This window comes from Balaenoptera ricei, chromosome 3 (genome assembly GCF_028023285.1).
Source record: "Balaenoptera ricei isolate mBalRic1 chromosome 3, mBalRic1.hap2, whole genome shotgun sequence".
NCBI lineage: Eukaryota > Metazoa > Chordata > Mammalia > Artiodactyla > Balaenopteridae > Balaenoptera > Balaenoptera ricei.
The window spans coordinates 8463299-8478658 of NC_082641.1; the positions used below are offsets into that span (position 1 = coordinate 8463299).

Genomic DNA, 15360 nt, shown 5'->3' on the forward strand with positions numbered 1-15360 from the left:
TCCAACTACAGTTTGATTAGCCTCAGCCTGTCCCTTCTTCTGGATAAGATTTATTAAGATACCCAAATATAGATTACCTGTACTTTCTAAATAGCATCTGGAATAGAGCAAAGCCCTGCTTCCTTAAATCCTCCCCAAATCACCTCACACAAGCCAGGAAACTGTAATAAGCCTTTTCTAACACTTGTACTGAGGGCTCCAACTTCCCCATGCTGTTTGTTCTCCCTCACTGCATTGAGTGTTGATGTGTGTTGTGTTCCTGGTGGTCTTGACGGTGCCCAACATTGTGACCTTGGAGAATTATTTGAAATTATTCAGTTTTAAGAGTGCTTATATGTTATGACCCATCAGCTTTCACTTTTCAGAATATCCTGCAAAGAAACATTTACATGTGTGCAGGAGACATGAACAGGGTTGTTCTGCTATTATATAATTTTTTACCGTGTCAGAAAAGTTAGAGGCAACCCAGATGTCCATCAATAGAGCATGACTAAATAAAATGTGATATCTTTGCTTTTGAATCCAGTGCAGCAATTAAAAAGAAGGAAGTAGAGCTGTGTGTTTCTTTGCTTGTTTGTATTTTTGTTTTGCTATATGTTTTGATATAGATAGCTCTCAGACGTGTTTTTGAGTAGGGGAAAAACACAAGTTGCAAACAGAGTGTGCAGCATGGTATCCTTAGTATTCTGGATAAAATCCCAAAGTTTGAGAGAACAACTTGCTTTTTGTCCATCCCTGACTCTAAGCTGCTTGCCTTTCCTGCGTCAAGTGACTACAGACCTCTGGGAGGCTGGGCTCTTCTTTAATTCTAGCAGAGGAGCTAGTGTGGTATGTCTTTTTTTGTGGGAAAGGACTGGAAAGCAGTGGATCTTGAACGAGCTGGAACCTCAGTGATCTGTGGACCTCCTCAGGCGAACATTAACCTCACTTGGTGCCTTCTGGACTCCCAAAGGCCAAGAGAAAGCTGAGTTGGTGGGTTGAATCTTCCCTGCTTGTGAGCCTGGAAGGATAGAGAAAAAGCAAGGAGGCTTTCTCCATGTTATTTGGGAATTGTTGGCTTGCTATAAACAGAGGTCTAACAGGCTAAAAGATCCTTTTGCAGCCCTTTAGGATATTCTCAATCTGAGCCTCAAACCACATTGAGCCAACAGAGAAAAATAACACATGTTTTATGTAAGGGGGCCCAGCAGCCACAGAAAGGAAGGCCAGGCAGAACCATCAGAACACATGCCCGGTGACGGAGAACGGCTTGCAGAGCCGTGAGCATCCAAATAGAAGAATAAAAACGCAGGGGTATGTGGGCATGCACGCACAACCGCAGCCATAAAACAGAGTGAAATCGTCGGGATGTTACATAGCGTGGATTTCAGACAAATTCAGTAAATGAATTAAAAGATGTGGCTAGTCAGATTGGAGGCCCGGAAGACTGATGCACAGAGCAAAACTGAAGAATAGGAAATTGAGGGGAAAGGAGGAGTCTTGGAAAACATGAGGCAACACTGAAACAAAAGTAGTCGGAGACAACATTGAAACAAAAATAGGAGACGTTTTTAACTGAATTGAAGAAAGAACTGATCTGTAGGTTGAAGGACCTCATCAGGTTTGGTGAAAAGGAAACTGATGAGAAAAACACATATTTGGGCACATCTTGGTAAAATTTCTGAATTAAATCACAAGCTTCAAAAAAAAGCATACTGGCAGTGGACTTTGTAGCACTGAAACCATAAGGTAGAAGGACATTTAGAGACCATTGAGATAAAAGGGACAAAACCCAACCTTCTTATACCTAGAAAAAATGTCATTCAGCCATTCGTCTGTCAGGATGAAGAGTGATGTTTGAGGTTATGCAAGAATTCAGTGCATGCATCAACCTCCCACCCTATTTGAAGATGTTTTGGAAGACCAACCAACCAAACCAGAAAATCGGAACAGAACAGTATGAGCAAAATCCATATAAAACTGATACTACATATTTCCTATGGGACATACATGTATAGACATAGATCAGTGCATAAGGAAACAAACGTGGAAGGTACATACCAAATGTTAGCAGTGGTTATTGCTGGGAAGGGATCAGGATTTGGGCTGGTGGTCACAGAGGACTCCGGCCTTCTCTGGAAAGGTTTCAGTTTAATGTAAGAATAGATTTAAATGTCCCTTGATACTTTTAAAACATACATGTATATATATTTTTTAAGATAAACAGAACAGGTTATGAAGGACGTTGTGTGCCGTGTTCAGGGTTGTAAGCAGGGAGGTCTCCTTAAATGATCTGACTTGCACTTTAAGAGATCACTTGGGCAGTGGGAGTGGTGATCCCTTCGGCCGCCTGGTGGGTAGCGGCCGCCTGGTGGGTAGCGGGGTGGGCAGGCCAGAGGCACAGTGAGGAGCTTGGTGTGACTGGGGAGGTCCTAGTAACAGCTCAGCAGAACTGCGAATGCACCCGGCTAGAAGCGCTCTGAGCCTTCAGGAGCCCAAACCAGTAACGGCCCAAGGACGGTTGGATGAAATAAAATCAGGGCACTATTTTATTTATTTGCTTGTTGAGATCTCCATTAAACACTTTTCTTAGTTCTCTTGGGAAAATAATGTAGATTTTTTTTTTTTGGAAAGACACAAGAATGAGTTTTGATAGAAACATTGAACTTGAGCTGTTGGGGGAAAAATTCCCTGGATTTTCCAGCGTATTTACTCTTCTGTAAAATTGTTACTAATCCAACAGAACTTTTGTTTTGAAGTTAATAATGCAAGAAAATTGTATAGCCTCTGTGCTGGGTTTATTGCTAAAAACAAACAAAAATCTGTTAAATGATTTTTATTACCCTAGGACTGGGCACTTGGAGTCCTGCATGCCAAAATCATTGCAGCTATAACATTGATGGGTCCTCAGTGGTGGCTGAAAACTGTAATTGAGCAGGTAAGCAAGTTCGGCTTATGGGACTCTTATTTTCCACCTTCCCACTTTCCTAAGTTTTATACATTTTCTTTAATGAGCATATGTAACTTTTTTTTTTTTTTTTAAGGAGAAAGGCAGTTTACTCTTATCATCATGAATTTTCATCAGCTACTCTTAAAACTTCCCTTATCTGAAAGTTAACCAGTAGCTTAAAGTACCTAGAACCCTGACTAAAGTAAAGGCAAAATTTAGCATATGTGCTTTTTTTTAGAGGAGTTCTGATGAAGGCTTGGTAGTTGGTTTTGTAAGCCTGTAGTAAGGAAAAGAGTTTATTGTTCAAGGCAATAAATAAAGAAAATGGCAGGAAAAAATAGATTTAAAAAAGCAGAGCTCTTTGGGAATATTTTTAGCTACGTACACCTAAGACAGTTTTGTGTTATGGAGCTATCACAAAATTTGGTCATTGAGGTGATAACCTTGAAACAGATAGATGGTGCTTCTGTACTTTGATAATAAGGCTAGGAAGTAGGATAATTCATTTTAGGAAGATTTCTTCCAAAGTAACCAACATAGTAGATTTTGGTACTTTTAAGTTTTAGTTACCTAGAGAATGGACTTACGGACAGCCCTCTTGTCCTTAGGGCAGCATCAAATTAATAAGGTGTTACAGTTTTGTAGCACTGAAGGTATACCTCCTTTTGATGTACAGGAAATAAAGACAGTAGTTCTCAGCCCAGTATGCACAAGAAGCTCATCCAGAAGTTTCTGTACCTGGAGATGTGTGAGGGTGGGGAGAGCCAGGGCATTGGGGTGCGTTTGCACGCATCTCTCAACTGCGGGCTGCGAGGCAGCATGTGCACCCACGGTAGGAGAACAGACCAGTCCGGCCTGGAGCGTCCAGGTGAGACTCCGACCCTTGTGGAGAGTCAGCATGTAGTGACAGCTGGGGGCTGTGAAACACTGTTGATCTCTATGATAGTTTGCTCTCTGATGCATTCTTTCTCATACACTTGTCTAAGTTTAAGTAAAATGATTGAGAAACACCGGGATGCCTTGCTGCATTAATTTAAATGCATTTGGGTTAAAAGGATTTTGGGGGGTCAGAAGGGGACCTGTGGAGCAGTAAGCCTGTTTGTCATTCACATTGAAATGCTCTGGCCCACTTCCGAGGGACCCGGGGATTGGAGTTGCACCACACTGTGTGACTGGGGGCCAGGAGAGGTTGAAGTGCTGGGGGGAAAACACAAACAACGCTCTGCTGTTTTGTCTCCTTCTGTATACCATCTTTATTTTCCATTATTCCCAAGATTTCCCCACTTCCATCCATTCTTTCCTCTGCAGTACTATCCCGTAGAACTTTCTAGATGAGATGAAATATTTTAGAAATTCTTGAATTAAAAAAAAAAAATTCACTGTAGAATTCTTTCATACTAAATTGTTCCATAAAATACCTTTCGATTTGTTGAAATTTGATTTATACAGGCTTTTTAGAAACATGCTTCCTGTTTATAATGTATTCTTATATTCAGATAAAATGAATGCAATCTTGAGTAGTAACACAGGTCACTCTTACACAGTTTATGTATGAAGTTACTTCAAGTTATGTAGTCTTCAACTAATATTATTGGATGCCATCTGGTATCGTATAGCACAAGGCCAGTGTAATTATTATTCTAGATTAGCATCTTATTATTTTATCTCTTAGCAGAGTTAACTGCAAAGTGTAAGGAACACCATACTTATGTTTGTGTTCCAGAATTTGCCTTGACTTCTGAAAAAATAACAAGTTTGAACCTTTTGGGCTGGTAGATCCAGCTCCCTGTGCTTGAATTCAGCAGAGATTGCTCTATTAACCTGGAGAAATTTGTCTTGTATCCTTATTCTCATTTTTTACCCCTATGTTTCAGGTTTACGCAAATGGCATCCGGAACATTGACCTTCAGTATATCATTCGGAAACTGGCAGCACCAGTGATCTCTGTGCTCTTGCTTTCCCTGTGTGTACCTTATGTCATCGCGTCCGGCGTCGTTCCTTTACTTGGTGGGTAATGCTGGCTGAGAGCTTGAGAGAGCACCTTTATTCACATCACTACATTCTTGTCACTTACGGTATCAGAGGTTGCCTGGCTCCAAATGCTTTATTGTAAATATAAATGCAGCTAAAACAATGATTTTAAAAGACTGTTTTTCTTAGATTTCACTAGTTAGGGCAAGATGAGGATCATAAAACGCTTTGGTACAGTATTTTTCCCTAGGCAGGTGAGAAAGTATTGACATTTAAAAAATGTCCTTTAGCGTAAAAGAAAAACCAAAGAGGAGATGCTAATTTGTGACACTTTAACATCTAGACATTATCAGCTGTGTACTGAAGAATTCTCACACGACCTTAAAGCCAGCAATATGTTCAGAATTATAAGCACAGAGTTTTCCCCTCCAAATCTTTTGCTTCTGTTGAATTCCTTCTGTCAGTTACTAGCATTATCATCCAACAAGTTGTATAAGTCAGAAACCTTGAAGGTCATCCGTGTCACCTGAGGCTCTCTGCTTTTCATACTCAGCTGGGTTCCAGGTCCCTCTTATCTGACCTCTGGAACCCATTCTCTCATCTTTGGAGCCCTTGCCCGCAGCTCACGTTGAGATGAACCTCAGCTCTCACCTTAACCTCAACCTCAGCAGCCTCTTGTCTGGTTTCCTTGTTTTGAACTCTCCACCGCTAATTCATTCTCCACACTGCGGCCACAGTGACCTTTCGGAAGAATAAATCTCGCTGTTCTCACCTTTGTGGTGAACATCCTTTTGTTGGTTCCTGTGTGCCTTGAGAACACAGTCCAGCTCCTGGGGTAGCTCGCAAGGCTCCTCCTCTAGCTGGGACTGGCTCCAGCTTGACGGCACTCCTCGCCTCACTCCATTCGTACAGGATGAGTTTCCGTTAAGCGCCCCTCCCCTCTTCTTAGGAAAAGGACATACTTTCACTTCACTGTCATCCTTTATACACTTAGAGTTTTTCTTTTTTGGTTTTCCAGGTGTTACTGCGGAAATGCAAAATTTGGTCCACCGGCGGATTTATCCATTTTTACTGATGGTCGTGGTGTTGATGGGAATCTTGTCCTTCCAGGTCCGCCAGTTTAAGCGCCTTTATGAACATATTAAAAATGACAAGTAAGTCTAGCTTCATTTGTCTAGCTGCTTTTTGTTAAGATGTTTCATTTCTTAATTACTGTGTCTAATGTGATAAATCACAGGAGGGAAAAGTGCTCAGATTCTGGATGTATTTTGAGGTAGAATTGACAGGATTTGCTAACAGATTGGATGTAGAATGTGAAAAAGGGGGTTATCAGGACTTGCTTGGGTCAAGCAACTGGAAATATGGAGTTGTCATTTATGGAGATGAAAAAGACTGGGAGAAACCGGTTTGGGGAGGAAGAGTTTTTAATGTCCATTTGACATAATTTTCAGTCTGTTTTCAAATGTTTTGGTCTGACAATATATTAAATAGTTTTAGATAAAAATAAGAAGCCTGCTTTAGGAATTAGCAGTGCCTGCCTAAGCCCTTCTTGCAGCCAAGGGCCATTGGGTTACTCTGACCATTGCTGAGAGGAGCTGTGAGGTTACTGCAGAAGCGTTGTGGCGCCCTCTGTTTTGAGGAAACTCTGCGACCTGACCTCTGAGAAATTGAGAACAGCCAAGGAAAACACCTTCTGGGGTAGCAGCCATTTGACCCTCCATGTCCTAATGGAAGGCTGAGTCCTCTTCTGCTTTAATGGCGCCTCACAGAGGAAGTAAGTTTGTAACTACCCATCCTGGTTTGCCCGGGAGAGTCCCAGTTTACACAGGCTGCCTGCGTGTCATTACTAACAGTGCCCCCTTTTACTCATGAGTGCCGGCTTTGGGCGACAGATTATACAGTCACCTCGTTTACTCTGAGGGCTCTTTAAGAGTAATATTTCTAAGAATGAAATTTACAGAGTGTTCAGTCAGGGCTTCTCCAAAGCACTTACTGATGGTAATAAACACTAGAATGCTTAGGCAGGCAGAGTATTAAGTTCTGTCAACCACGAAAGAATGGGGAGGGGCTTTCAGCGATGAAAGTCAGTTTCCCTCACTTCGCTTGTTTTGGCGGCGCAGTCAGTCCGGCAACAGCGCAAAAGACACACACCCTTGGGAGCTGCCTGCAGCCCAGTGCACGCTATTGTCTTTCCCCACTGTTGCTTCGTGCAGAAAACCCTTGAACTCGGGCTCGACAGAGGGCATGTCTTGTTCACCGTTATACGTCCACAGCATATCTGCCATGGGGCTTGATCCCAAGGAGGTGCCGAGTGTGCGTGTGTGTGTGTGCGCTGGGGGCACGAGAGGCTGCTGGGGTACTAGAACTGGCTATGGGTTCAGAGTCTCGTTTTTCTGCCCCTGAGTTACTTTTCGGTCTGGGGCAAGTTTACCTTGCTTTTCTCTCTGTGTTTGATATCTTGATGTGGTTTGTGATTACGTGTGTGTCAGGTAGTGCCATGTGTACTATCATGTCAGATGTTGCTCAGTTGTCATTGTTCACAGCGTTTACAGAATCCTCACAAGTTGAAAAAACACCGGTTGGTTGGGGGACAGTGGGATAAGGAATGATTAACTTCAGGAAGAGAATCAGGAAGACAGAAAGACAAGGGATGAAACTGAGAGCTCGTGATGAAGAAGCAGTAGGGTTAGTGGAATGTTTTAAGAAGTGAAATGTTAAGCTACTTGGCGTAAACTGCCAGAGTACCTCATGAGACCTGTATGTCGCCAGAAAAGTGAGAGATGGAAGTTAGGGCGGAGGAAATCACGGTGAAAAATAAAAGTCGCCACCCGGAGCCCTCCACACGTGCCAGGCCTTTGTTACCGAGGCTTTGCCTGCTTTCTGTTTCTTACAGCAATCACAGGACTGTTGTTCTCGTTTTACTGAAGAGCAGGCTGGGCCTCAGACCCCAGCTCCCTGGCAGCCCTGTCACATGCTGGCCCCCCCCCCCAGATGTGTGAGGTCCTGCTGGGCACGTCGTGGTCTGCACTGCCGCCCCAAGTGGGTGGGTCCCCGTGCCCGCGTGAGACCGTCACCCACACCGCCCCCGCCCCCCGCAGCTTGTTGCCGGCAGCGTTGTCGCCCACTGTTCCCCCGGGTCAGCCTCCGGGCCCTTCCGCCACGGTCAGCGCGGCCCAGCACTGCTGCTCCCCCAGCTCCTGCTGGCGTCACGGGGGCGCCGTGTTCTGGTGGAGGACCCCCCGCCCTGTCGTCCCATCCACAGGCACTTCTGTCTCCGTTTCTGCAGTCCTGCTCCCTTTACCATCACCTCTCATAGCTTAGGAACACTTAATACTCTTTCTTGGACCATAACCTCCTACCTTCTGTCAGTCACTTGCATACAGTCATTTCTGTGCCATCTCCCTTTGACCTCCTTGAAATCTTTGTCCTTTGATTTCTCCTTTTCTTTAGAACTAGAGCTTTTCAGGTTTTACTCTCCTCCCTACCCAGCTTTCTGTTTATCATATTTCCAGTCCATTTCTTCACATCTGTCCACTTACCTGATTTGTAGAATATGATCCATAACAGATAAATCCCCTGAATAAGTTTACTCTACCTTACCTACCTCTGGCCTCCAAGAGTCAGTTTATGAGGGCCGCTCACCTGTGGACCAGAGCCTGTACTCCACTGCACAGCATCTGAGGCCTTCTGACCTGTGCTGCTCTCATGTCTTCCCATAAACCCATACCTTTGCTATGAGATGCCTGCTTTTGTGCTGTTTGCCGGTATTCATTCTAGACTCCCGTTCTACCTACCTAACTATTGAAGGGTTTTAAGTGGGAGTGAAGTGATCTGATTTACATTTTTAAAAATGTATCACTGGCTGCTCTAAGGAAGAATGTTTTAGTAAGTAAGATCACATAGAGAGTAACCACCCTGTTTTTAACAACCTAGGTACCTTGTGGGCCAACGCCTCGTGAACTATGAACGGAAATCTGGCAAACAAGGCACATCGCCACCGCCTCCACAGTCGTCCCAAGAATAAAGTGGTTGTCTCAACTACCTTGACCTTCCCCTGCCTTTACGTGTCCTTTTTTTGTGGACTTCTCTCTTTGGAGATTTTCCCCAGTGATCTCTCAGCGTTGTTTTTAAGTTAAGGGTGTTTGACTTGGGTTTTCAGCATTCAGCAAGCAGCAGTGCGAGGCTCTGCTGCCCTCCCTGCATCTTCTGACACCATTGCTGTCTGAGGTCTGTGTATGTGTAAATAGAAGCTCCTGGATACCCTGAAACCTTGGATTAAACAGAATGTGCATTGTACATCTTCAAACAAAATGTATATTAATTTATTAAATCTAGTTGTCACTTTATTTTGGACCTGCTGTGATCCTGACAAGAAATGTGCCACAGAGCCATAGTGCAGAGGCAAGACTTTTTAATGACGTCTTTTGGAATGCAATGTCCTGGTGTTCCTAGCAGTTCTTATGAAGTGAACTGTACATTCTGTCTTGGCTGTTCAGACCTTACCAAGAACGTAAAAGGAAACAAGTAGAAATCAACAGTGGAGTGTCTGTTGTAAGAAAACATGAACTTGTGCTTCACTGTCAATCGTTTTTGGAAGTTATTTTGTATAACACCAAAGCTGTTGTACATTTTCTACTGCTTGATTTTTTTTCATGTGTCTGTGTTTGTAATATTGTATAGTATCTTGTGCTAGGTGAGGAAATTATTTTTAATTTTGATAATTTAATATTCCTAGTGATCAGCATTGGGAGTTGGGTTTTTGTGCTTGTTAGGGGCATGTCTATACTTAGAGAAAAGAAAAAGTCCAAAAGAAGATTTTTCCTCCAGCCCCCTTTTCCCACACACAGCTGTCTTTTCGTCAGCAGTGGCCAAAAGTCATGCAAGATCATAAATCTTAGAGAATAACATCACCAGTGATACTGCATCTTCCTGGAATAAGGACATACTGAAATGTTTGTCAAATGTAGGTGGGGTTTGTGGTCTTAGATTGACAGCATTAGAGAAGACGGGTTAGAACCCCTGGTCCTGCTGGTTAGTGCATCATTGGGTGAGGATTAGGGGCAGTGCATTTCTCCAGAGTTTCCAAAGCTTTTTGTTTACAGAATAAAACTATAAATAAAACCAACTTGATTTTATTTCACCAGAAGGAAGCTGGCTGAGCTGGCCTTTTAACATAGGAGTACAGAATGTATTTCATTGGAAACATGCTGTAAAATCTCAGAAAGCAGAACACTTAGAAACTTGGTTTTCTTTTATAACCAAAGCTTCAAGTTAGAAGTTTAGAGAAATAGAATGGTTGGGCACGTGATCCCAGTGTTTAATGGTGATGGAATATTGTAAAGGTAGTGTTTGTTTTTGAATGATAACTTAGTTCTCAGAGAAAATGGACAGCATAGATCTTAAGAAACCATAAAAGAATTTCCATATAGTATTAAAACCCATAGGCTTAAATCTGAGGATTTTTAAAATATGAGAGTCAGCCAAACATAAGTTACCAAAATCAAAAGCAACACGTTCTGGTTGTTTTATATTTCAACAATTTTTCCTGAAGTGGTAAGTAAGTACTTTAAAACATCAGTATCAAAAAAAAAAAAGCTCGACATAGGATTCAGTGTTACAGTTTTTGGCACTTTGTAGTAGCCCTTTCTCATATTTGAAATAAGGTCTTTGCTAGCCCTACCTTTACTTAGAAATTTAGTCCTACTGTAAAAATTAGCATTTTAAACATAATGCCACCTGTCATGGTGTATGTCTATATCAATTGTTCTCTTTGGGAGAAAAATATTATGAAATTGGGCATATAACTTGATCGTGTTAATTTAAGTTTCTTTTTTAATTTTTCAGAGATTTGTAGATCTTGATATAAAATTACTGGAACACATTTATCTGTCACCAGAAAGAGATCTAGGCAGATATCACAAAAGATTAAAAATTGTTACTCTACAAAATTTTAAGTGAACCTTATCAGATATTTTGTAAAACAAAACAAAAAACAACATATAATATACATATGTGTGTGTGTGTGTGTATATATATATGTGTATATATATATATACACACATATATATATATGAATGGCCAAAAAGTTGCCCTCCATTTCACTGGCAGATAACTTTATCTTGTCTTACTTAAGGATTTCCCCTGGTTTTTCAGTTGTGCTTTGTCCTGTTTTTTTCAATAAGGTGAATACTTTCATAAGGAAAGCATTTGCTGGCATACTATTTACTTGGGTAGCATCAAGATTTTATTATTAACCAACAGTCTTATAAATATTTAAAACGTCTAGTTCAGCAAGTGCTAGTATTGCTGCCCTTCTTCATGTAGAATTAAAAAAAAATAATAGTGTAGTTTTGCTTCATTTTACATTGGGCTAAGACTGTCTTCAAGGAAGGTAATTAGGAAAGAAGACCTTTTTGCTTTATTTTTACTATTTATAAATTGAAGACAAATCAACATTTGGGGTTAGTTTTACATGACCAGTTATCAAATGGTCATAGTATGAAGTATGCACTTGTTCATTATTAGCAAATTCTGTTTGATTTTTAAACTATTAAGTACTAATAGTTGAGATGAAAACTGAAGAAAAATGCCAATGTGAAGTTTGTGTATAGCTAGCCTTAAAGAAGCTCCATGTTTTTAGGTGATTTTTTTTCCTGTTAGTTCTCTGGAGAAACAGTGGAGATTGGACATCTCAATTCCAGATGTAAATGAAAAGTAATTTTTATTTCAACATTTAATATAACTGTTATTACTGTGGATTCTTGTCTTGTGTTTTTTCTTTCCCTTATTCAAGTAATAGAGAAGAACTTTTTCTCAAATGATTTATCTTAGATGATATGTCCTTTCTGTATTGGCAAGATGCTACTATTAAAGTGTAATTCTTGAATTTAGGTTGAATTGATGACTTTTAAGACAAAACAGTGAAGCACTGGACATTTCTACATTGTATTGCGTTTGGAAACACACACACACACACACACACACACACACACACACTCAACTCACCCACTCACTCACTCTGAAGAATGTTGCACCAGTATAAGAACACTGGCACTTTTTTAAACGTTGCAAGTGAGCTGCTTACTCTTCATTTTCAGGATTGAGTATTTTAAGCTCTCTACTTACTGTGATAAGTTTTTTATATTGTAAAATTAAATGATTATGTTTAAAATACTCCTTTAGAATGTTACCTATCAGTTGCCATCAAGAAGAAAACAAATGTCCTACCACAAAGGTATTACTGGAAGCCTCACTTGTGGAGATGCTCTAACTTCCTTGTATCTACTTAATTAACGTGCCCCTCAATCAGATGTTTTCCTTTCAGTCCATTTACTGCCCTGTGTCATTTTTTAAATCAATAAAACAGCCATCACGAGTAAGGGCTTCTTTCAGGTAATCCCCAGCAATATCTTTGGCATTTAATACAACATAAAGATAAGACAGGATGCATCTGTTTTCATTCCCATCTATTTTGTATGAGTGCTTCATTTTGTAGTCATGAAATTAATATAGTACCTTAAATGAAAATGTAATGACCATAAGGCCTAGAAATGACTGTTGTAGAAGCTCAATAAATAGAACATTTACTTAGTTGGGATGTTAGTTTTCTATTAAACACCTTAGATCCCCAGACCAACTTTATGTGTATATATTCTAAAGAGCTCCCTTTTTTATGTGGTTGTTTGTTGCCTTCTGAGTTGAGAGAAAAATTGAATAAAAACGTTAGTTGTAGCCTAGTTTTTTTGGTTTGTTTATTTTTGCTTTGTTGCAAGATTGCTTCAGAATTATGAAATGTGCATTATTAGTTGGCATAGGCAGATAATCCAGATTGTTAAAAGTATAATAATTATGGAAGAAAATACTCAAGTTGCATATGATTATAGCCCCTCCATTCTAAGTAGGAACTTGAAAGTATAGTTGCAGAAGACGCACCTTCCCCCTCTCTCCCTCCATTGTGGTTACAGCCCATCCTCACTGGGAAGAGCGAAGCCCTTCTTGTGCCACAGGCAGTATGCCACCCAGCTCTGCGCCTCCACTGCAAGATCTGAGCATAAAATTTCACCAGGTTGTCTTTTAGATGGAGATTTGGATAGAGTAAAAGTCCACTTCACATACTGATCATATGTATCAGAGAAGAAGGAAAGGATTGCTTGAGGTTTTTAAAGTGCCCTTTGTGAAGAGATCCTTTTGTTTCTAATTTTTGTTTATAGGTTCAAAGCTTTTTCTGTGATTTTTTAAAAATCAAGTGCATTTTTATTTATTTCAAATGCAGTGGTGGTAGGTGAAATGCTATTTGATCCATAGGGCATGTGTAACCTGTGAAGTTGAACTTTATAGCAAAGGAAATTGTACGGTGAATCTCAGAAAGTGGCCATGAATTCCCTCCTCCCACCGTGCAGTTTGCAGCCACTCTTGTTGGGAACAGAGCCAACATCACGAGTGAAATGAGGGTCTGAGGAGGTGATTTCCCCCCAGCCCCACCCTCATTTTTTTTTTGGTGTCTCTTTTGTTTCCAGCACTGTACTTGGTACTGTAGTAGAATGAGGTATGGGGTTTGCCTTCAGGGAGCCCAGGTGGAATGGAAAAGAACAGAAAAATGAGCAAAAGCTTCCACTGTAGGTATGAGTAAAATGCCACAAGGACCACAGAGAAAGGACCCACTGTGGGCGAGTCTGTGATGACCTGGTGGTGCTCAAGTCCTGTTCTGTGTATCCAGGCGCCCCTCCCACACACCCACACCACGGTTCCTCTTTCACCCTCTTGCAGTCTGCTTCTGCTCAGTCCCACACGGCACTACAGCTGTCCGTATGTCAACAGCAGTAACCCACTTTACGTTGTCAAATCATCTTTTTGAAATTTCTTCCTTTACATATATAACAGTGCCGGGTCTTTCTGCTCCTCCATGTTTGTTCAGTAACTTTTCTCTAGGACGAGAAGCTTCATACCCGAGAACCCCACTCATTCACTCCTTTCTTTGCTTAAATGGAGCAGTCCCTTCTGCTAGCTGCCCAAATCCAAAGGTGTGATGGAGCAGAATAGAGAGTCCAGAAATAGACCTACACATATATAGATGGCTGCTTTTTGACAAAGGTGCAAAAGTCAAATAGTGCTGGAGTAATTGGACCTCCAGATACAAGATTAAAAACTGATCCATATCTCAACAGTTGTAAAAACTAACTCATGGATTACAGTCCTGAATGTTAAAACCGCAAACTATGTAACTTCTAGAAGAAGAAAAAGGGGAAAATACTCAACCTTGGGTTATAACCCCAAAAGCACAATCCATAGAAGAAAATTTTGATGAATTGGGCTTTATCAAAATTGAGACCGTCTGCTCTTTGAAATACAGTGTTTAGAGAGCAAAAAAGACAAGCCATGGAGTTGCAGAAAATATTTACAAAACATTTCTGATAAAGAAAATGCATTCGGAATTAAAAAGTCTCTAAACTCAGTAATGAGAAAACCTATTTGCCCATTTTAAAAATGGGCAAAATATTTAACATACTTCACTGAAGAGGATATATATATATATATATATATATATATATATATATATATATGGCAAATTACATGAGAAGATGGTCAACAGAATTAGCCATAAGTAAAATGCAAATTAAAACCACAATGACATACCCGTTCATACCCATTAGAATGGCTAAAACTAAAAATACCATAGCACGTGGTGGTGAGGATGTGGAGGAACTGGAACTCGCATACCCCGCTGGAGGGAATGTAAAATGGTACAACTACTTTGGGAAACAGCTGGGCAGTTCTTAAAAGGTTAAAATCTGTTTACTTACCACTCCTAGTTCTTTACCGAAAGAAAACGTGTAAGTCCGTATGAAGACTTAAACACGTGCTTGTTCATAGTAGCTTTATTTGTACTAACCCAAAGCTGGAAACAATCCTCGTGCCCGTCAACTGATGAATGGATAAATGATTATCCATATAATGAGATACTGCTCAGCAACAGAAAGCAATTCACTATCCGTATATACAGCTTGGACAAATCTCAAAGTGATGCTGAGTGGAAGTAAACTGAAAGTGTACTGTGTGCTTTTCATTTATATAGAATTCTAGAAAACGCAAAGTAACCTACAGCAATCTAGAAAGCATATCAGTGCGGGTAGGGGTTGGCAAGGAGGGACGTGGGGGGATTTCACAGGCATGTGAAGAGACGGGGCGGGGAGGACGCATGTGTGTGACGGATGTGTTCACTATCTTATGGAGCTCTGGTTTGAAGTGTCAGGGTTTACCAAACTGTACAGTTTAAATTTGTGCAATTTACTGAATGTTAATTACACCTCAATTTTAAAAAGTAATATGTTCATACATTGTCTTTAACTGACCGTTTCACACCTTCTCTTCCTCAAAGTGCCACCTTCTCCACCTTCCTGACTTTTGGCTGATGATTTTTATTCCTATTTCACTTAGAAGATAGAAGCAATCAGAACAGAACT

General features: G+C 40.8%; 1 protein-coding gene across 1 annotated transcript in view; it reads left to right on the plus strand.

Moving 5' to 3' along the window:
• Positions 1-12636, plus strand: part of MARCHF6 (membrane associated ring-CH-type finger 6) — a 77743-nt gene extending 65107 nt beyond the window's left edge. The window contains exons 23-26 of the mRNA XM_059916105.1: positions 2828-2917; positions 4804-4936; positions 5919-6054; positions 8834-12636. Coding sequence (XP_059772088.1) covers positions 2828-2917; positions 4804-4936; positions 5919-6054; positions 8834-8924 — 450 coding nt within the window. The 3' untranslated portion in view covers positions 8925-12636. The remainder of the gene's footprint in view (positions 1-2827; positions 2918-4803; positions 4937-5918; positions 6055-8833) is intronic.
• Positions 12637-15360: the final 2724 nt, after the last annotated feature.